At 36.7% G+C, this 24,070-nt stretch overlaps 1 protein-coding gene across 4 annotated transcripts in view; it reads left to right on the forward strand.

The window, feature by feature from the left end:
- The window catches only part of PPP3CC (protein phosphatase 3 catalytic subunit gamma), a 93,590-nt gene that overhangs the window by 63,520 nt on the left and 6,000 nt on the right, over positions 1-24,070 (forward strand). For 2 of the 4 annotated variants that reach the window (XM_060015143.1, XM_060015145.1), the window contains exons 6-13: positions 1,474-1,613; positions 4,381-4,458; positions 4,693-4,787; positions 8,469-8,594; positions 9,333-9,404; positions 17,763-17,789; positions 18,713-18,794; positions 19,417-19,514. In XM_060015143.1, the coding sequence (XP_059871126.1) occupies positions 1,474-1,613; positions 4,381-4,458; positions 4,693-4,787; positions 8,469-8,594; positions 9,333-9,404; positions 17,763-17,789; positions 18,713-18,794; positions 19,417-19,514 (718 nt within the window). The remainder of the gene's footprint in view (positions 1-1,473; positions 1,614-4,380; positions 4,459-4,692; positions 4,788-8,468; positions 8,595-9,332; positions 9,405-17,762; positions 17,790-18,712; positions 18,795-19,416; positions 19,515-24,070) is intronic. The other 2 variants (XM_060015144.1, XM_060015146.1) reach the window with 1 other exon arrangement.

Genomic DNA, 24,070 nt, shown 5'->3' on the forward strand with positions numbered 1-24,070 from the left:
GCGGTGGCTTCTCTTGTTGTGGAGCACGGGCTCTAGGCATGCAGGCTTCAGTAGTTGTGGCATGCAGGCTCAGTAGTTGTGGCTCGCGAGCTCTAGAGTGCAGGCTCAGTAGTTATGGCTCACGGACTTAGTTGCTCCCCAGCATGTGGGATCTTTCTGGAGCAGGGTTCAAACCCATGTCCCCTGCATTGGCAGGCGGATTCTTAACGACTGCTCCACCAGGGAAGCCCAGAAAATGTCTAATTTTTAACGAAGTCTGTGCTTTTACCAACTAGAAACATATTTTGAGTATAACCCTGAAACTTTAAATTATGTAGCAATAGGAAGGAAAAAAGCCAGGGTTCTAATCCCTGTACTGCCATTAATTGTGTAACCTTTACCAAATCACTTAACCTCTTAGATTTTCTTCTCTGTAAAATGAGGACGTTGAAATGGATGGTCTGAGGACTCTCTCAGCTCTGAAATTCATTGACTTTGACATTTCAGATGATAGAGTTTAATTGCTACACTTGCCTTAGTTGGTAATTGTGATTTTTCAGGATTATGTATCTTCATGACTGAAAAAAGGTGATCAGTCGTTTTTCATTTATATTGTTCTACATCACCATCTTCTCTTCTGTACCTTGTATTCTCTTACCTCTCTTATATAGGTACTGAAACTAAAAAATTTTCTGTTTGTAAAATTTCTCTGAATTAAAGTTACTGTCCTCAAGGTAAGAGGGTGTATGCCTGTATGCACAGCCTTTTCTGCTGCCGTGTTGTTATTAAATAAACAACATTTCTCTTTTACATAGTAAATCTTGAATTTTACAATTCTGAATCAATTGTATTAATATAAAGCTCCCTTTTCACTTAGTAGAGGTTCTCTTCTTGGCATTCAGTTATCCTAGTTACTTGTTTTCTCTTGGCTTTCATGCGTTAACCAAAGCAGCAGTGACTAAAGGCTTGAATTAATAACTTATATTGAAATGCCTCCACTGAATAGAATGGAAAGGATGAAAGCCTTTTGCAAAATAAAACTAGCATTCTTTAAAATAAAGAAATCTCCATTGGAATGAGATAAACAATGAACAGAAACACTCAAAACCCTTCCTGCTGTCATGGTAACATTGGCTCACCTAGGCAATTGAAATAAACTTTACAGGGTCTTTCTAATAAATAGTATGTTTCTATAGTGATTGATTTCACATTCAAATTAAATGAGCACCGCTTTTAAGATTAGGATGTAAGGAGGTCCTTTTCTACTGTAGGGATAGGGATATTTATTAAAATTTAATACCAAAAACAAATAAAAATTGTATCTACATTTATTAAATGTTCATTTTCTTCCTAAAGGAAAATTCTTTAGGGGCTTACCGCCCACTCTCCTAATACATTCTTATGGGTGGAAAGGTGTTTTTTGACCCATACCATTTTCCAAAAGCTCTTTTGCTTTCATGATTTTTCTTCTTTTGGCTTTTACGTGTCTTCTAGTTAGACAGGTTTAAAGAACCTCCAGCCTTTGGGCCAGTGTGTGACCTGCTTTGGTCTGATCCCTCAGAGGATTATGGCAATGAAAAGACCTTGGAACACTATACCCACAACACGGTCCGAGGGTGCTCTTATTTTTACAGGTAAGCTAATCCTCAGTTAGAAAATTAGAAAAAGGAAATTGTAACATATTTTATCAAAATTATTTTTAACTACATATTTTGTATCTTGAATTTGTGTCGCTCAGGGACTTCTATTTAATTTTTTGATTAATTGAAGGCAGAAAACTCTGTTTTGTTTTTTATATTTTACTCAGTATTATGCCCTAATAAGTGTAATATACTGAACATGACTGAATAGAACATCTTGCAGTGCTTAAATATTGTTGTCTGACTTTAAATGATCTAGATTATTTGTTCCCAAACATCATCTATTGACTTTTTTTAAAAATAAAGATTTCTTGGCTCTTCCCTCAGAGATTCTGATTCAGTAAGCCTGAGACAAGGGAATCCTGTTATTTTTTTAGAAAGCTCTCCAGCTTTTGGAACCACCGGTATTGGCAAAGATATAAAAAGAACAGGACATTGTGAACTAAGCCCAGGACATTTCCTGGAAGTTGATTGTTGTCTTAAATCTCATATGTGAGCTTCCATTGTGCTTTGCCACTCCAAATTAGGGAGATTCAGGGAAGTTTGAAGCCTGAATTTTTTAAAAATCCAAATATTTTATTCTGATAAATAATACCTGTATTTAGTACCCTGAAAAATCTTTGATAATTGCCTAAGATAATGCATTCATTAAATGAAATCCTGCACACAAAAGGAAGCCTCAGTTTTGCCATAGTTTTAACATTCTTCTAAGTAAACTTTTTTCATTCCATTCTGCCAACTTTAGCAGTGACTAATATGATGAAGTCATTTAAATTTTACTTCTCTTTACATTGCTTAAAATAAGGAATATAAAACTTCTATTTTTAGCACATTATAAATTGGTACAATTTCTATGGCAGTGAGCTTGACAACATCTCTCAATTATAAATGGCCATGGCTTTTGTTCCAGAATTTCTACTTCTAAAATGTAATCCTGTGGCTATATAGTCAGTCCTCATTATTCAAGAATTCTGATTTGCAAATTTGCCTACTTGCTAAGATTTATTTGTAACCCTGGAATCAATACTCACAACACTTCCAGTCATTCACAGACATTCAAGTGTACAGAGCAACGGAAAATTTGAGACACCCTGTGCACGTTCCGGCTGAGGTTGAACGTGCAGCTGCTCTGCCTCTTGTTTCAGCTCTCATACTGTAAGCAAGTATTCTTTTTGTGGTCTATTTAGTGAAACATTTCCCACATTTTTTGTTGGTGTTTTGCTGTTTAAAATGGCCCCAAGCATACTGCTGAAGTGCTATCTAGTGTTCCTATGTGCAAGAAGGCTGTGATGTGTTATATAAGCTCCATTCAGGAATGAGTTGTGGCACTGTTGGCCATGAGGCCCATGTTAATGAATCAACAATATACATTAAATAAGGTGATTTTACACAGAAACACACATAAAACAAGGTTATGTGTTGATTAGTTGACGAAAACGTTGTGACCAGAGGCTCACAGAACCGAAACCCTGTATTTCCCCTAGGAGCAGTCGTTCAGTATTCACTAACTCAGTTTTTGCAGCAACTTTACAGAACACAGCTACTGCAAATGATAGGAATCAACTCTACTTGAAAACGTGTAAAATGCATGTACAAGTTTTTCATTGTTGCATTATTTATGATGATGGTTTTAAACAACCTAAACGTTCAATAGGAGACTAGTTAAATAAATGCTTGTACATCCAGACAATGGAATGTACCAGACAATGCAATGAGGCTGTTTTTTAAAAATGAAAAAAAGAAAACAAATCCTTTATATACTGGTTGGAATAATCACTAGTGTAAAGTGAAAAAAAAGACATAGTAAAAAGCTATGTGTACCGTCTGATGACATTTCTAAAAGGGGGGGTGTGCATATGTGTGTGCATAATTGCTTGAAATTGAATATGGTATCTCTGAAAGGGCACTCAAAGAAACCAAGAACATTGGTTGCTTCCAGGGTAGCTGGAAGATAGAGGTAAGATGGAGGGAGACATTTCACTGTATAACTTTTTATATCTTTTAATTTTATGCCACGTGAATGTGCAACCTATTTTAAAACTTACTTTTTCTAGTGAACATAATAAGAAACAAAGATTAAACATAAATTAAATAATTAACACTTGGATAATTCCAGGATAATTTTGTATTCTCCAGTTCTTCGTATCAAACATTTGCCATTCAGAAAGGTACTAGTGCTAAAAGAATATGATAGGAGAGATGCAAATATCATACCTTTCATTTGAATAAGGTTGGATATAGTATTTGTATTTGCTCCTGAAATATTCCTGCATAATATCATCTTGATATTGATATTACCTGTGAAGCTATAAGTAGGTTCTTTAACTTTTCTAACAGTTTGACAATTTGAAAATTGTGTGTTCAGTTTTTAGCACCTACTACACACACACACACACGCGCACACACACACACACACACACACACACACACACTGCTGTGATACTTTTTTTTATATCAAGATACCAAGAAAAGTTTTGGTGTTGTATTATTATTGTGTGGGTTAAGAAAAAAAAAAAGGTGGGGGAACTCTGCTTCTGTCCTAGGGTTGTCTGTTATCTGTGTCCTTGATCTGGAATGAGGAATATCAGTGACATGGAAAAACGAGAGCGATGATTGCTAAGCTATTAATAAAAGTTCAGTGGTAATGAAAACCTATAATTTTGAAACAAGTTCAACTCATTTCATCTTGACTTTTCCCCTTTCTCCTATTAAAAAACAAGTGTTTTAATTCTGGATTTGTGTTTTCTATTTTCTTTTTCAGTTACCCTGCAGTTTGTGAATTTTTGCAGAACAATAATCTGTTATCAATAATCAGAGCCCATGAAGCCCAAGATGCTGGGTAAGTTATATTAAAACTGTACCATGACTTCCCTGGTGGTCCAGTGGTTAAGACTCCACATTCCACTGCAGGGGGGCACGGGTTCAATCCCTGGTCAGGGAAGTAAGATCCTACTTGTGGTGTGGCGTGGCCAAAACCAAAACCAAACAAACAAAAACAACCAACTGTACCAAACAGCACTGCAAAGTTTTTGCCTTTAACATCAAGACAGACGGGCTGTCATTTTTCTTCCAGGTATCGAATGTACAGGAAGAGCCAAACGACAGGCTTTCCATCACTCATTACTATTTTCTCTGCCCCCAATTACCTAGATGTCTATAACAATAAAGGTAAAGGAGACCAGCAATATTTGAGTTTGAATTTGTGAGTGAGTATATGTGAGCTCTAGTTGAATATGTATGTGCATAGGTAATTTTCTGAATATATATAAATTTTAAATAAGAAAAAAAAGGGTCTTAATTGAAACAAAGGCCAAGAAACTTAGAATTTGGGCTTCTGCTTGGTTTTCATCTCCTAAGGATTACTGGGCTCTTTGTGAGTATAAATAATGATTACAATAGGTCTGATTTATACTACTGAATCAAAATATAAGAAGAATAAATTACTTCAGGTTCAGGTTAGAACAGTCAGCATAAATTATTGGCTTTGGTGAATTTAATTTATTTATAACAGTACTACCTCAATAAAATGTCACTGTTTAGTGTTTTAATGTCTGTCCGTTAAGCTGTTTTTGCTCTTAAGAAATAATACTGTTAGAATGAATACTCTACAAAAAGTCAGAAAAATCTTCATTTTAGTCCAAGCCCTGCCAGAAACTAATAGTGTGACTTTGGGTAAGTCATATAATCTTTCTTAACCTCAGTTTCCCATATAAAAAAGATAATTGGATATACACATGCCTTTTGATCCAGAAATTCTACTTCTAAGACTTTTAGTCTATTTTAGTCATTTTTTTAAATTTAACTTTTATGATTCCTAGTTCATAAGTTTTGTATCAGGGCAGTGGTCTACTTAAAAACCTCCTCTGTAACATGCCTCTGTAACTATTTTGCTGTATGACTATAAAATAATAGAACTTTTAAACAAACATGCCAGAACAAATATATCCAAGTGAGTATTGTCCCTTCAAGGTAGTTACCTTGGGAGGTTATACACTTATTCCAACAATGCTGCCCATTGTTCAAACATTTTTGGAACTCCTCTTTTGGCATTGCCTTCAGAGTCTGCGACACATTCTTTTGATTATCCTCAATGATGGGAAATCTTCGTCCTTTGAGGGTGGATTTGATTTTTGGAACAGCCAAAAGTCATTCGGAGTCAAGACTGATGAATAAGGTGAGTGATCAAGCTAGACGATACCATTTGGGGTCAGGAACAAGGTATGATTATAAGGTAATGAGACTGGTTTTTCTTGTGTTGCTCATAAAATGGCTCTGGAGGCAATTCCAAAAGAGGAGTTCCAGAAACGTTTTGAGTGATGGCAGCATCTTTGGATTAAATATACGGTAAGGCAGCAAGGTATATTGATAAGAGCACTGAGCTAGGAGTCAGAAATCCTAGTCTAGTCCTGCTTCACTTTTAAATTCACAGTTAATGAGATACTTAACTTCTCTGAGCCTCAGTTTGTCCTTAAAATAACTGTGATATAGGCTTGTTGGAGATAAGTTGGAATAATCAAAATGAATATTAAAAGCATTGGTCAAACTATAAATTGCTCTACTACTATAACATTCTACTGTTATTGTGCCTGGTGTGATTACAGCAAAGGACCACACTCATCTGATATATAAGGTCTGGTGTGTTTGTCGTTGGTGGTTTCTTAAGTCTCATTACTTTATAGTCATATCTTGTATATGCAGTTTGGGAGAGAAGTTTAAAAGAGGCCCACAATATATTTACTACTTCCTCTATTTCAGAGTAGACTATGAAATGGCACATCTCATTTCAGTCTGTTTTAGAACAGTTATCTCTGAATGTCCTTCGTGACTTGCTGTCCATTTTAAAAAGACATTTCTTTGACTTAAATTCTCTTCCAGTCTTATATTTTCTTTTTGCTACTCGTCAATCTTTCCTGAGTCTTAGCTATTCTATAATACTCTGCTTCTCCCTAACTCCATTCTTTCTTATTTCCTTTTTCCTAATATTTCCAATACATTAGAGACTTAGTTTTTGTTCTCGTTTCCTCCCTTATGAATAGTATGTGCCACTTATGTTGTCAAACTTCCTCAAGGACAGTGTCCCTAGTCCTCTTATCTATGAAGAAGACTTTCCCTTCTTACTTCCTTTATTAACCTTACTATTAAAAGTGTCTATTGAGGGAATTCCCTGGCAGTCCAGTGGTTAGGACTTGGCGCTTTCACTGCCAGGGGCCCGGGTTCAGTCCCTGGTCGGAGAACCAAGATCCTGCAAGCTGCACAGCATTGGCCAAAAAAAAAAAAAGTGTCTATTGATTGCCCCATGGATTTATCAGTGTGCTAATCTGAAACATGTCATCTAAATCAGCAATCACTTTACTAGCTTACTAACTGCCAGTTCATTCTTTGCCATATTCTAATCTGGTCTTGTTCTTGATTATTCCTTTAGTAAACTGTTAAAGTCACAGTTGATTCTGAGTTTTTTGTTGGCTTTGACATAATTGGTAACATACTTTACCTTGAAACAATCTTATTTTCCTTGGTTGTTTCTTAACCTTTGGCCGGGGAGAGGGGGGCATGTGGCATCTAAAATAATCTCTGGTGGTACTCAGTTATTCACCGCACAAGTACCTCTTTTCTTGAAGAAGGCAACTCTATCCCCCTTTCCTTCTTCTCTTTCTTTTACTGTTGTTTTTCTTTCTTGTATATTCTTTAGACTTATTGGTACCAACAGGCATTTCTTAGTTCCACTGGTTACATGAAAGACCTTTAAGTCATGATTTTTAAACATCTCTATTTCTATTTTTGTGTCCACTTCCCACCTCTTTTTCTTGTGTAGATTGAGGGAGTTGTTGAATATTTACATATTCATCTAACCTAAGTAAAATACATATACTTGAAAATAATGGGACATGTACATTGTAACCAATATTAGAAGCTTCTTAAAAGCTGAAAATCCTATTTTCATATATTTTCTTTATAATCTATGGTGTACATTTTAAACATCCAGTGACTTTAATTTTGAGAATACTAGGCTATCCTGCAATAAGCAAAGAGACAGGAATCAGGAGATGACCTATAACTGTCATTTCTAGAGAACTATTATACCCTATTCTATTTATGATCATAGTAAGAATAATTAGGAGAATAATGCAAACCACATTGCATTCTGGTGATGAAAACTAAGGGATTGGATTTTAAAAAGTTTTAAATATAAAGAAAATCAGTTTGGTACCAAAATATATATATGAACTGGTTAATATTAAACATTTATAGAGTGTGAGCAATATACTGTGTATAGGAGAGACGGGCATTTTTTTCTTCACATACTGTATGCAGAGATGATTTAATCTACTTTGAACCTTATTAAATTGCTCCAAGTTTACCATCTATCTGTATCCCCCACTATGAATTAATAACTGCTATGTTATAAACTCCTAAAAAGTTTATAAAATCTTTGGCTCTGGCTAATGACTAGGAAAACAGGCTGTGTTCATTTAATGAGAAATGTTTGCCCTCAGAGGAAGGTTGTAATTGTAACCACTTGGCCTATAAAGGGAAATTATGATGAAATTTTTCTCATGTGGAATCTGAGATTTCTATAGATAGTTACTGTGCAAGACCCTTTGAAGTTTCAGAGTTTAGTTTCTTTTGTACTTTTATTATATATAAGAGCTCTTCAGGTAACTTTGTTTCTTGGGATAATTCTTAAAAGAATGAACTATATAACATGCTTTAAGATTTTCCATCTGTCTTGAATTTATAAATGGAAAGTAAGTTCTTGAATTCTGTGTAATAGGTACACAGCTGTACAAAGTGTACCAGTTGCCATGTCATTTTCCTCTGTGCCAGACTTTCCTCCTTTTTCCTTTTTAGCTGCTGTGTTAAAATATGAAAACAATGTCATGAATATCAGGCAGTTTAACTGTTCTCCACACCCATACTGGCTTCCAAACTTTATGGATGTTTTCACGTGGTCTTTGCCTTTTGTTGGGGAAAAAGGTAAGAGAACTAAAGCATCTGGACCATCAATTGTCCTAACTAGTGACTGAGCACCCTTATATTTGCATGAGTCCCCTGATGGTTCAGAAATGTTTTTCTTAAAGTTATCAGAAATGTTTTCTATTTTCATTGTTCTCTACAAAGATGTTTAAGTGGCGCTTAATTGGTTTTTAAATTGTAATTCTAGTTGATTATGCTTTTCTTATTCTAAATATCAATTTAAAATAGCTGTCGTCCTATAATCAAGATGTTAAAATAACATAAGTAACAATAAAATAACCATTCCTTCAGTGATTTCTGCAGTGATAAAGAGATTTAAATAGGAATTATTTTTCTTGGAATTTTATTTGTGCACCTATACAAATAAGCTATGCAAATATATAAGCCTGTTGTACATAGGCCTGGTGGCTTAACTTCTTTGTAAAATGGGAGGAAATCCTTTCATATGTATATCAGTGAAGAAAAGGCTCTGGCAGCAGTCTAATGAGATCAAGTAGTAGTTATGCAATGGAATCTTCAAAGACTCCATACTTTAACTGGAGCAAATAATCTCCCCCAAATCTATATAAACTTGAAGGTCTGCATTTAATGCTGTTCCTTACAGCTACTCTGAATAGCAAAATGGCAAATCATTTTTATCTATGTTTATTTAACATGTATGTTTATATATCCACATCATTTTAGAGAAAGTACCTTATTAATTATATAAATTTTGGGTTATTTTGTCTTATCATCTAGTCACAGAGATGCTGGTTAACATTCTCAACATATGCTCTGATGATGAATTGATTTCCGATGATGAAATTGAAGGTAAACTTGCCTTTTCCTCCTTTGAATCAGAAACGAAGAAGTTTTGGTTTTGGTTTTAGTTTGTTGTGAATAATTTTCTTTGTCTAATTAAAAAAAGAATTCTGCTCATTGTAGAAAAAATAAAATTTGAAAAATACAGGAAACCATAAATAAGAAAAAAAAGTCACCCATAATCCTACCATCTCATAGATATCCACTGTTAACATCTTGATATAAATACTGTATTAGTGTCTTTTTTTCTTTTTTCTTTTAAACAAAAATGAAGTCATGTGATAGTTTCACAAACATTTCCTGGGTTTTTTGTAGACTACTTTTTAATGGTTACGTAGTTATCCATGTCAGTCATTCTTTGTTTTATCCAATCCCCTGCTGTTGGATATTAGATTTTTTCCAAATTTTCTTTTAAAACCCCACAGTTTTGAAAATTTTTATAGATAAATCTTTACCTGTTCTGTTGAACAACCAATGTTTATTATACGCCTTATATGTGCCAGCAATTGTATAGGTCCTAAGCTCTCAAAAAGCTTACATTCTGGTGGTGGGAAAACAAACAAACAATGCATATGAGTCAAATATTGATATGTGGTATGAAAGAAAGGAAAACAATACTAGGAAATGAAAATTAACACTTTCTTGATTATTTCCATAGGATAAATTTCTAGAAATTGAAAATTTGTGTCAATTAGTACTTAACAGTTTTAAATTGGATACAGATGACCTAGAAAAGCTATAACAGTTTACATTTTGTGTATGTGATACATAGTTCACAGTGTTCTCTCCAATACTATTTATTATAATTTTTGTAGTCTGCTGTTTTTTTTAACTTAAATATTTATTTTTATGATGACTAATGAAGTTTTTTTCTTGTATTTATTTACCACCTTTATTTCTTTTTATGAGTTGTCAATTCATTTATTTTGCCCACTTTTCTACTGTTATGTGCATGTTTGTTTGTTTTTCTTCTTATTGGCCTGTGAGCGATATTTATATAGTTACATTTTGTTGTATACATAGCCAAGTATTTTTTCCCTAATATGTTTCAGGAGGTTTGATTTTAAAGATAGATCCTAACTTATCTGAGAATGCAGAAGATTCTGGAGAGATGGTAGCACCTTAGCACAAACCTCTGACCGTCTCATTCTCCCCAAGCTTATGCTAAGGTGATTCACTCAACTGTTAGGATGAGCTATGTACATAGTGGAGAAAGCCTAGCTTACTTTGAGAATATAGATGAGAGTCCTATACATACTTATGCTTCAGATTCCACATTGAAGGTGCAGAGCAGATGGAGCATAGCTTGTGTTTACCTTTATGAATGGGATAGGAGATCACTGCAGGGAACCAGGTCTTGAGAAAATAGTGCAGCCAAGTGAAAATTAAAACAAAGAATTTAAGTTAGGAAAGGATGAAATATGTAAGAAATACATCTAGTAAATTTTATATTTAAATCTAAGTGGAAATGGAAATTATTGTGAACTCTATTGTATGTATTAACTCTATTGTGTGTATGTATCCTTGATTATCATAAGGACATGCTTACTAAATTATGCCCAAAGTTATATATGGATATATTTATTGAAGTATCATCTGTAGTAGCAAAAGAGTCAAACAATCTAAATATCCCTCAGTGGAGAGCTGGGTAAATCAATCACGATATATCCATATGATAGATTCTCCACATGGAATATTATTTCTCTTCTGTAAGCCTCCTTTCTTCTCCCCTTCTCTTCTAGTTAGTTCCTATTCAGCTTATTGTTACTTCGTCATGGAAGATATTTCTGATCTCCCTGACTAGATCCAACACCCCTGTCATGCTCTCATATCAATGGTGCTAACTTCTTAGCATTTGATAGAGTTGCGATTTTACATTTATTTATACTGTTACAAGATTAATATATTAATGTATTTAATAAGTGACTTAATACTGTTAAGTCACTCAACAGTAAATTCCCTGAGTGCTGGGACAAAATTCGTTCTTGCTTACCATTATCACCTTAAAGCCAAGTATAGTGCAATGAGCATAGTAGGTAAATATTTGTGGTATGAAGTACAACTATTAAAAAAATAAAAGAATGGAGTAGAGCTGTTGGTGCTGATATGGAAAGTGTATTAGATGTTAAGTACAAAAGTAAATGGATAGAATCCTCTTATTCCCATTTTTTACAAGGTATGTGGGTATAAACTGATACAGGATTTTAAGACTTTTTTTCTGAAAGGAAATGAAGAATAACCTTTAGGTTACGCTGGTGAATTGAACACACTTCTAATTCCATTCCTTCCTGAAACCACACTAAAACTACAGTACAATTTTGGTCTTATCTAAGTGATATAAACTAAGGATTTTCACTTTAGTAATGCCAGACAGATAGTTTAAAGCAATCCTGACTCTTAAGACAACTAGAAAAGGTAGACAAAATATTTTAAAAAGTTGCTTCAAAGGCATTCAGAAAACTAAGAAAGTAATAAAGAATTACCAAGTAGAGATCTGGAGAAAGGCATAAATCCAGAGAGGTAAGACATTTGGTTACGTATGGGACCAATTTTCTCCTAAAGGCATTCATGAATATCAAAAGAGGGGGCTGAGAGGTTGACCAGCCCTCTTGATAGAAGCTAGAAAAAGTTGGGGTTCATGACTTGCCAAAGATGAATTGAGTGCTGGTAAGCTTCTGCTCATTGGTTTGGGACCCCCAGAGGTTGCATCTATGTAAGAGTAAGGGTGAACTGGAAATAGAATGCCCTGGAAGGGACTACAGCCTGTCTTCAAGTCATTTCAGTCTCTGAAATTTAAATAGGGTAGTCCCAAGCATCTGGCAAAAGCAAACCTCTTTAGACTAAGGTAGCATTATGTAGAACTTTAAACTACTGCAAACTGTCTTTCAAATATAATACATGGCTCACAACCAAAAATAACTAGGCATATGAGGAGACATAACAAAATGAATGAGAACCAGCAGAAAGAGCAAAAAATAAAAACAGACCCTCAGGTTCTCCAGACACTGGCTTTATCAGACCAAACTTTAAAATAACTATTCTAAAAAATAAAACAATGCTAACTATTCAAGAACATAAAAGACTAGATTAAAAATTTTGGCAGAGAACTGTGAATTATAAGAAGAGATGTAGCAGAGTTGATAAAGCACAAAAAGAAAGTTCTAGGAATGAAAAATAAAAAACACAGCAGATGAATTAACAGCAGATTCAATAAAGCTAAACAAAGAATAAATGAACTAGAATATAAGAAGAAACAACCTGGAATAAATCACAAAGAGAAAAAATAAAATACCCCAAAAAGTATAAGAGACATGGAGGATACAGTGAATAGGTATCACCTGTGTGTTTGGAATCCTAGAGAAGAGAGAGAGAATGGGGTAGAACCAGTATTTGAAGAGATAATGGATTGAAATTTTTCTAAAACTGACAAGTTAAGCCACAGATCGAAGAAGTTCCCCAAACCAAAGCAGAATGAATACAAAGAAAACAATATCTAAGCACATCATAGTAAAAGTGCTTCAGGTGAAAGACAAAGAAAAAAATCTTAAAGCAGCCAGGAAAAAAAAAAATCGATTACCTTCAAAAGAGAACAATTAAACTGACAGTAGATTCTCAGTGGAAACAATGGAAGCAGGAAACCATGGAATGACATATTCAAAGTACTGAAAGATAATAATTGGTACATCTAGAATTCTATACCTAGCAGAAATACCCTTCAAAAATGAAGAAGAAATAAGCATTTTTCAGCTATTCTTCCCTTTAAAAAAGGTACTAAGAGAATTACCAGGAAACCCACACTAAATGAAGTTCTGAAGAATATTATTCAAACAGAAGGAAAATACCAGATGGAAGCTTGGAGAATCAGGAAGAAATAAAGAGTACAAATAGTAGAAAATATGTGGGTAAATCAAGTGAATTTAGACCTTATTAAACAATAATAATTTTTGTTGGATTTAAAAGACAATTAAAATATATGACCATAATAGTCGGCAGTGGGATAGAGTTAAAGTGTGTGAGGACGCTATATTATCTGGGGAGAGGAGAAAAGTACCTGTTAACATTATACTTTGATAAGTAAGAGATGCATGGTGTAAGAGTAATTTTCAAGAAAGGAGGGCGGGGCTTCCCTGGTGGCGCAGTGGTTGAGAGTCCGCCTGCTGAAGCAGGGGACACGGGTTCGTGCCCCGGTCTGGGAATATCCCACATGCCGCAGAGCGGCTGGGCCCGTGAGCCATGGCCGCTGAGCCTGCGCGTCTGGAGCCTGTGCTCTGCAATGAGAGAGGCCACAACAGTGAGAGGCCCGTGTACCGCAAAAAAAAAAAAAAAAGAAAGGAGGGCTTTTTAAAAAGTATGTACCCTTTAAGTTATAGAAAAAATGGCATGATAAAAAAAATAACCTAGAAGGCAAGAAAGGAGGGAAGGTACCTATAACACTAGGACAAATAGAATAAATTATGTTGATAAATTTATCAGCAACTTCATTAAATGTAAATGAATAAAAGACAAATTGTCAGGTAAGATTTTTTAAAAAACATTTTATGATGGTTTATAAGAGACATCTAAAACATAAAGATACAGAAAATTTGAAAGTAAAAGGAGAATAAATATATAGTCCAAATACTAACCAAAGAAAAGCTGTTGTAGATAGACTAATATTACATGAAATAAATGCTAAAACAAAAATAACATGGGGAATTCCCTGGCGGCCCAGTAGTTAGGACTTCACGCTTTCGCTGCTGAGGATGTGGGTTCAATCCCTGGTCGGGGAACTAAGATCCTGCATGCCACATGGAGCAGCCAAAAATTAAAATAAAATAAAATGAAATGAAATGAATTACCCATGGGTCATATATCACAATTAAAATTTCAAAATATTTTGAACTGAATGAAAATAAAAAGCAGTACATATTAAAACTTGAGGGCAGGCAGTGCACCAGGCAGGCCTGGGTTTGGGGCTGGAACCAGAACCTCAGCAGATGTTCACTGGTTGACAGCAGAGGAGAGGAACCAAGTTGACCTTAAAGCAGCAGGATGGTCAGAATTAAGTGAGAGAGGTGCCGTCTACAAGGAGTTCTCTTTCAAATATTGTAATCAGGCATCTGGCTTTATGTCTCAAATTACCCTACAAGCAGAGAAGATGAATCATCATCAGAATGGTTCAGTGTGTACAAGGTCCATATGCCCCTCACCTCACATGTCCGTGGGGGACTGACCAAAAGGGATGTGAAATTAGCCAAGTTTGTTGAAAAAGCAACTGTTTCTGTGTGATTTCTTCCAAATGTATGTAAAATTTTATACACATCTTAGCTGCAATGTATTTTGAAGGCAATTTACATGAACAAATTAAGTTGTAAATTTAGTTCACCTTTATACCACTTTTTGTAAAATCAGTGCTTAAATACAAAATGATATAAATTGAAAGAAAAACATAGAACAACAAAACTTGAGGGATGCATCTAAAGCCATGCATAGAGGAAAATTTATAGCCTTAAATGCATAAATTGGAAAAGAAGAAAGGTGAAAAATCAACATCTAAGGAAGTTAAGGGAAAAAAATGGATAGCACATTAAACCTAAAGAAAGGAGGTGGAATGAAATAAAAAATTAAGAGCAGCATAAGAAAACAGAAAATAAAATATAATATAGGGAATTCCCTGGTGGTCCAGTGGTTAGGACTCCACACTTTCACAGCTGAGGGCTCAGGTTTGATCCCTGGTCAGGGAACTAAGATCCCACAAGCTGTGCGGTGTAGCCCCCCAAAATAAATAAATAAATAAATAAATAAATAAGATATAGTATAGAGGAACAGTAAAACCAGAATGTACTCTTTTCAAGAGACTAATAAAATTGATAAATCCATGGCAAGTCTTATGAAGTAAAAAAGATAAGACAGAAATAACCAATGGGGCTTCCCTGGTGGCACAGTGGTTGAGAGTCCGCCTGCAGATGAAGGGGACACGGGTTTATGCCCCGGTCCGGGAAGATGCCACCTGCCGCGGAGCGGCTGGGCCCATGAGCCATGGCCGCTGAGCCTGCGCGTTCGGTGCCTATGCTCCGCAACGGGAGAGGCCACAACAGTGAGAGGCCTACGTACCGCAAAAAAAAAAAATAATAATAATTAGAACTTGTATTTATCAAAAGACTCTATTTAAAGAGTGTGAAGGGACTTCCCTGGCAGTCCAGTGGTTAAGACTCTGTGCTTCCACTGCAGGGGGCATGGGTTCGATCCCTGGTCAGGAGACTAAGATCCCGCATGCAGCGGGGTGGAAAAAAATAAATAAAATTAAATTAAAATTTAAAAAAAGAGTGTGAAAAGACAAGCTACAGAGTGGGAGAGGATATTTGCTACACAACCAAAAAGTGACTCATGCAGAATATATAAAGAACTACAGATCAGTGAGATGAGACTTGAATGAGCACTTCACAAATGAGGGTATCCAAATGGCCAGTAAAAATATGAAAAGTTATCCAACCACATTAGTCATCATGAAAATGCAAATTAAAACCACAATGGATGATTCTACACACCTACCAAATTGGCTAAAAATGAAGATGAATAACATCAAGTGTTGGCCAGAATGTGTAGCAACAGGAATGCTCATATACTGAAGTGTAAATTGGTACATACACTTTAGTAGATAATGCTAAACTGTTATCCAGAATTGAACATATACATACCCTATAACTGAGCATTCTAATTATAGGAATGTACTTAAGAGAAATATGTGCAGCAAAGAGAAATGCACTGGAATATTCACAGCAGCTGAATTCAACATAGCCAAAAATTGGAATCAGCCCAAGTGACCACTGACAGAAGAAAGGATAAATAAGTTGTGGCATATTCATATAGTGGAATTGTATACAATAATGACAGTGAACTACAGGAACAGGGAAAACATGGATGCGTCTTACAAACATAATGTTGAGCAAAAGAAGCCAGACACAAAAATACATTACTTGATTGTTCCAATTACATAAAATTAAAAAAAAATTAAAACTTGTACTTGTGGATACATGCTTAAATGATAAAACTATAAAGAAGAGCAAGAAAGTGATTTCAATAGAAGTCAAGAGAATGATTTTCTTTGGGAAGAGGGAGACTCTAATTATTAGGAAGGGCCCAAGGTGGGGAATCTGGGGTGCTGGCAGGGTTCTGTTTATTGTCCTGACTGGTTATATGGCCACTTGCTTTTAATAAATCATTGAGTTATACATTTGTTTTGTGTACTTTTCTGTATGTTTATCATACTTCACAATAAAAGATTTTTACAAATTTATAAGCCTACGAAGATGTGGAGATTTCTATAGGGATTTTGGAAGCTGGAAAACAAATGAATTAGTATTACTGACTTGGCTGATTCAAGAAAGCTAAAGACCAGTTTAGTAATGGGGAATACCGAGTTCCAGTACAGAATCCTCAAAAAGCAAAGGAATTGGTAGCCTACACCAGTTGCTAGAATTGGGGACCTTGAGTTGATTGGAAGAGGGAGATGGGGGCTGAGCTAAAATGAGTAGGTAAAAGCTGTTTGAAAGGCAGCTGAGGTCCTAGCTGCCTCTTCTCCAAGACTGGAGGCTAACCTCTAAAAAGCGTAAAGCAAAGAATTTCTGGACCAGGATACAACTGAGGGCATCGATACTTTGCCAAAAACAGGCGAATTACGTGACCATACGCAATCTCAGTACTGATACAGAGAATTCCCTAACAAAGACCCCCCCCTGGTCATTCTGTGTATGTAAAGCTCCAAGTCAGCAGCCCACCTACCAACTCTGAAAGCTTTCTAGCCCCTCATTCTTAATGATGAGCAGGCACCAAGGATTATAGGACTCTTCGGGAAAGTCTCTAAGAGAGACAACAACAAAAGCAGCAAAAACAACTCAAATGAACGTGAGATTCTGAAGAAAATATAAAACTTAAAAATGGAAAAACTGTAATATCTCTAGAAAGAGATGAGAATATATTGAATCCATTATATAAAAGCATGATGCTCTTATTAAGAGATTTGTAAGCTGTTCATTCTGTCCTTTGTTTTTATTCATTGTTTCAGCATTATTTGTTCCCCAAATAGTATCTTTTTCTTTGTCTAATTTTATTTTCATGATCTATGGGGATAGACCATGTTGGAAAATAATAGATGTGAATTAATGTAAAACTTTTAAGAAATAGAAACACTCCTGGCAAGAAATCTGTAATTTAATATTCTATCATGATACCAAGGATGTCTCTTTTGAGCTGATAAAGATAAAAGCCTGCTTCTCTCATTGCATTTCGCTTTGATTTTTTCTTTTCTCTCTTCCATGCAAACTTAAATTTCTCTTCCCATATTTCTATTTTCATCTCCTTGTTTCTTGGTGTCTCTTCTCCCTGAAGATCACTACATTTCAAGCTATCAGAAAGGTATCTGACCAAAATGTGCTATGAGCTTACTACTCGCTGTCTGTCCCACCACAATCTATTAATTAGACTTTTTTAGTTGTAGTTGAATAATTTCAGACAGGCCCTCCATCCTCCCTTTCTGTTTCAATGTATATGTTTTCTCTGAACCCTGCTGTATGATCCTGCAGGATATTTAGAACTGGGGGGCGAGGAAGGAGAGGCCACATTTCTTAGTTTCTGACGTTTGAATGCGGTCACCTGATGCATGCCTGGACATTGGCTTCTCATGTGTGAGCTGTTTCCTAAATCTTGGATGAGAAAAGGCCATAAAGTCTTAACGTTAACTTTTTTGATGTTGCTTTATAAAATACCTTACCCATCATCATAATTTACACTGCACAGTTGTCTATGGTAGGAAATAACTCACCAGTTTGTGAGTAAGTGAGGACTGTAAAATGAAAGCAGCTCTCAGTAAGTTCAGGAGAGCTAGCTGTGTGTTGTGTTTACATGCAGAAGACAACTGCTCAAGTCATCACTTGCCATTTGGCAGGCCAAACCCTGCATCCTGAGGTGGCCCACAGCATTCTCAAAAGAGATCTTTGCTGTAGCAACTGTCTTTGTTTATATGTGTGTATTTCATTCTTCCCTGTGTTTTACATTCCAGAACCACAAATAAGTTCCTACCTCATAGATCCACTCAGTCTGTCTTTTCTGTGGCCCCTCCATTTTTTACATCACCTTTTTTTTTCTCTCTTCTGGGTTATTTTTTTTTTTCTCTTGCTCCTTACAACTTCCTGGGACTTTGGTTTGTTTAAACAAACTTAGGCCTTGATTTCTTTTTTAAAAACAATTCCTTTAACTTAGAAAGACGCTTCATCCTGCATTTTTTAAAACTAACCTGTTAACATATTCCTTTAACTCACTTATTCTTTGTATTCTCTAAGGAGGCACTACAGTTCGAAAGGAGATCATCAAGAATAAAATCAGAGCCATTGGGAAGATGGCACGGGTCTTTTCAATTCTTCGGTAAGGATAACTCTGTCATTACACTGTGGGATAAAAGCATTTTGAGAGTAATTTAGAAGTTGATTTCAGAACAGTTTTTTTAGAATTGGAGTTTGGTATTAGAACTGTTGGTCTTTGGGTTGAGTACAATTTGAATCAGACCTACATGTTAAAGTGCCTAGAAACGCCTGGCAAACATTTATTTGGTATGAGCTTAGATACAGTGCAGTGAGTGCAGTGATTTAGTGTGGATTCTGGAGCCAGGTTGCCTGTGTTCATATACTGGCTCTGCATCTTCTCAGCTGTGTGATCTTGTGCCTCATTTTCCTGGTCTGTAAAAGAGTGATAATAGCAGATCTGCCTTACAAGGTTCTTTGGAGGATTATATGGGGTAATATATGGAAAACGTTAGAACAGCACCTGATTATTAAATGGCTTTAATTGAAAACAAGACCTGGCTAATTGTTGTTAATTGGAATATTTACAGAAAACATCCCTTTCTTTGGGTCAGGGAAGGGGTAGGGAGAAGGAGAAGCTATCTTCCATCTCTGCACATCTTTTCTTAACTTCTTTCAAGTATCTTTGTAGGTACTGAGAGGTAGACACCCTAGCATTAACCCTGGGCTTTGATCTTCCTTTGCAGGGAAGAGAGTGAGAGTGTGCTGACTCTCAAGGGCCTGACTCCTACAGGTACACTCCCTTTGGGTGTACTCTCAGGAGGAAAGCAGACTATTGAGACAGGTGAGTATGAGAAATGCTCCTTTCATGGAAGGTGTGCTCCCGTTACCTAGCAGTCAATGTCAAATTGAAACTTAGGGCTTCTTCCAATAAATGGTACTAAAGTAATTGGATATCTATCTCTGGGGGAAAATGGATCTCCATACACAAAAACTAAATCAAAATGAATTATAACTTAAATGTAAAATCTAAAACAGTAAAACTCCCAGAAGAAGGTATGGAAACTAGGCACTGGGGTAGATAAAGAGTCCTTAAATATGACACAAAAAATACTAACCTTAAAAGAAAAATTGAATAAATGACTTTCATGAAAATTAAGAATGTGTATTCACAGAAATTCATGATTAAGAAAGGAAAAATACAAACCATAAACTGGGAGAAGATTTTTGCAGTACATATGTCTGACTAAGGACTTATATTCAGAGTCTACAGTTCTATAAAGTCTGTAGTTCTATAAAGAACCATAACTCAGGGACTTCCTGGTGGTCCAGTGGTTAAGACTCCATGCTTCCATCACAAGGGGCATGGGTTTGATCCTTGGTCGGGGAGCTAAGATCCCGCATGCCGCACCCCGTGGCAAAAAAAAAAAAAAGTACAACTCAATAAGAAAAACACAAAACAACCAAATTTTTTTAATGGTCAAAAGATTTTAACAGACACTTCACAAAAGAGGGTATTAAAATGGCCAAAAAGCATATGAAAAGGTGCTTAAAATAGTTACCCATCTGGGAAATGGATGTAAAACCACAGTGAGGTACCACTACATATTCTCTAGAATGGCTAAAATTTGTAAGTGTGACAATACCAAGTGTTGATGAGTTTGTGGAGAACTAAAACTAGATACATTGCTAGTGGGTTTGTAAATTGGTTCAACCACTTTGGAAAACTGTTGGGCAATAAAGCAAAACATATGTCTACCCTACAACCCAGCAAATCCATGCCTGTTTTTTTTTTGTTTATTTTATTTTATTTTTGGCTGCATTGGGTCTTTGTTGCTGCACGCGGGCTTTCTCTAGTTGCGGTGAGCAGGGGCTACTCTTCCTTCCAGTGCACGGGCTTCTCATTGCAGTGGCTTCTCTTGTTGTGGAGCATGGGCTCTAGGCACGCGGGCTCAGTAGTTGTGGCTCACAGGCCCAGTTGCTCCATGGCATGTGGGATCTTCCCGGACCAGGGCTCGAGCCCATGTCCCCTGCATTGGCAGACAGATTCTTAACACTGCGCCACCAGGGAAGCCCCCATGCCTGGTTTCTATAGAAGAGAAATTAGTGCATATGTCCACCGAAGGACGTGCATAAGAATGCTCACCTTAGCTTTACTCATAATAGTCCAAAATGGGAAACAACCAAATGTCCATCAATAGTAGAATAGATAAATTGTGTTATATTTATACAATGGAATTTACTCAGCAATAAAAAATAACATTATGAATACATGCAAAACGTGGTTGAATCTCACAGACATCATGGTAAACTAAAAAAGTTACACCGAAAAGAGCACAGACTGTCTGATTTATATGATGTGCAAGAACAGGCAGACTAACATTTCTGGGTGGGATCAAAGTGAGGCGGCGGGGAAGCAACCGTGGCGTATATGGGCCTCACAGTGCCTCTCATCATGATGAGCGTGTTCTGGGACTTCGTCAGCTTCTTGGAGCCCTGGTTCATCCCTGAGGGTCCCAACTGGGAGTTATCATCACCTTGTTGGTGACCTGTTCAGTTTGCTGTTATCTCTAGTCATGAAGAGTTGTTAAATCACCTCCATACCTAGACCACCTTTGTTGACTTGCCTATTTTGGCCATCAGCTTCCTTAAACATTCACAGCACATTTGAACATCTTATTCTACAATGCAGTATTTTTTTTCCCATCACCTTTTTTACACTTTGATGAATTATGTACCTACTTAAACTGTGCAGGCTCCATAAAATGTCTGTGCACTGCTCTGAGATAGAAAATGCTGTTCTTCTGAGAAATATATGACTCTCTCTTTGGAACCTGTGGATTTGAAGGTGGCTCCTGCCTGCTCACTACATGGGAATCAGCAAAGTGTTTAAGAGCTGTTACAAGACAGGAAGACTCCAGTGGGGCGGTCAATAGGAGAACACGTTCAGAGGGAAGATCTGTCCCACCAGAATTATGCCAAAGTATATTTTTAGGATGAATTTATTTCTGCTATCTTTTGGAATAAATTATTTTTCTGTTTTCAAAAAAAAAAAAAAAAAAAGAACTGGGACTTCCTGGTGGCACAGTGGTTAAAAATCTGCCTGTCAATGCAGGGGACATGGTTTTGAGCCCTGGTCTAGGAAGATCCCCCATGCCATGGAGCAGCTAAGCCCGCGAGCCACAGCTGCTGAACCCGCATGCTGCAACTACTGAAGCCCGCGCGCCTAGAGCCCGTGCTCTGCAACAAGACAATCCACCGCAATGAGAAGCTTGCGCACTGCAACGAAGAGTAGCCCCCGCTTGCTCCAATTAGAGAAAGCCCACGCACCGCAACGAAGACCCAGAGCAGCCAAAAATAAATAAATAATTATTTTTTAAAAAGAGCTTCACCGTGTCCCAGGCACTGAAGTGAAACACTCGATAGGTATTTGTGCTTTCTGTTCTCAGAAACACAAGCAACAACAACAAAAAAGGAACTGGCAGGCTCATCAATGGTAAAAGAAGTCAGAATGGCACGTCCTCTGGTGGGAGCATATGGACCCAGAAGGAGCCCAGGGGACTTCTGGAGTAGTGGGAATGTTCTATATCACTACCTAGGTGGTAGTTACACAAGTGCATGCATATATAAAAATGTATTAATGAGTACACTTCAGATTTATGCACATCATATGCCTCACTTGTGTGTTTTATACCTTAATTTTGGGGGGTTAGAGTTTCTCAGTCAGAAAGGGAGTTTGCCTCTTTGCCTGCAAACCATATCCTACAACAGTGCCTCAGTCACCGCTTCAACCAGAGTGTCAGTTCTGAAAATTACGTGGGCGTTGACTTTAAGGAGAGGACTTTATGGAACCCAGGAATGATAAGGTCGATATTTGTCAGAATAAACAGATCTGGTCAAGCAAGGGGAAGAAATGTGAGATCAAGTCATTGGATGACTAATTCTAGGCAAGAAAACTGGAGTTGAAGCATCAACAACTTAAAGTAGAGTTTCAGTGCTTTTTTGCCCCCCTTGTTTTTTGAATTGCTTCTACTTAAGTTTTTCTTTTCCTTGTCACCCTGCCTCTTATAGGAATTCTTTGCATTTTGTGAACATTCCAGGGCTATTGATTAATAGGAACAGCCCCTTTTCCCCCTCTTCTTTTTTTTTTTTTTTTGCGGTACGCGGGCCTCTCACTGTTGTGGCCTCTCCCATCGCAGAGCACAGGCTCCGGACGCACAGGCTCAGCGGCCATGGCTCATGGGCCCAGCCGCTCCACGGCATGTGGGATCTTCCCGGACCGGGGCACGAACCCGTGTCCCCTGCATCGGCAGGTGGACTCTCAACCACTGCGCCACCAGGGAAGCCCATCCCCCTCTTCTTTTTATAGGATTGATTTCCTCCTTCTCTTTCAAATTGAATACTGAAATATTAGAGTTTAGTTATTTATAAGGAAGAGTGAACATTTTCTCCTTGGAAGTATAAAATTAATTTTCTTAAGTTCTGTAGTTTCATAGGAAGAATCAGTAAACTGTTTCAGACTGAATTTTCCCTCTCAGATGCGCAGTTTCTTGTAAGCAAAATACTTTTCTGTCATTGCTCTGCTTATTAGTCATGTGAAGTATTCTGAGAGCAGCTCTGACAAAGCATTTTAGAGTTAATGGGTAGTAATACGGGTAAAGAAAGAAAGGAACATCCTATACCTCCTTTCTTGAAAAGTTTTGGAAATTTGCTGATCCACAGAGTTGTTGTTTTAATCTGAATGAAATTTTTCTAGACCTTGATTTGAAAGAGTAAATCTGCAAATCTGAGTTAAGTAGCAAAGAGAATTCTATGGATGTGTTATTTGGAGATTTGTTGTTTATAATCCTTGGTCTATCTTTTGTTCTCAGTCCCAAATATATGCAGTTTCTCTTCATTCCTGATTTGAATATGAGTGTTTTAATCACTATAGGATTGTTTATTGGTACTCCAAAATTGATAGAAATCTCAGGAATGTGTAAGAACAAAACTAAAGTTGCAGCCAGTAGAGCTTCTTATTCTCTCTTATTGATTGACAAGAACTGAGTTTATTTGTCATTTTCCCATCAGAGTCTCAGTTCCACAGGTTCACTGGCAAACTGGAGCGTTAGCTGAAAAAGATCTTTTATTGTTCATGTAACTTTACTTGGAGAGCCTTCAACCAACAATATCCCATCCTATATGGCCTTATAGCCTACATTCATTTATACCCCACCTTGTCCCAAGGGGGATTTGAGTAAGCTACAGTATACATCCAACACAGTGAAGGGAAATAAATATGCTTGGAAATTGGAGCACAAAGGAAAACAAACCAGTGAAAGCCAGTAGTCAGTCACAAATTTGACTCCAAGCTTCCTAGTAGCCAAAATAAAGAGGAAAGACCATAAGATAAAAAACAGG

This window comes from Delphinus delphis, chromosome 6 (assembly GCF_949987515.2).
Source record: "Delphinus delphis chromosome 6, mDelDel1.2, whole genome shotgun sequence".
In the NCBI taxonomy this organism is placed as follows: domain Eukaryota; kingdom Metazoa; phylum Chordata; class Mammalia; order Artiodactyla; family Delphinidae; genus Delphinus; species Delphinus delphis.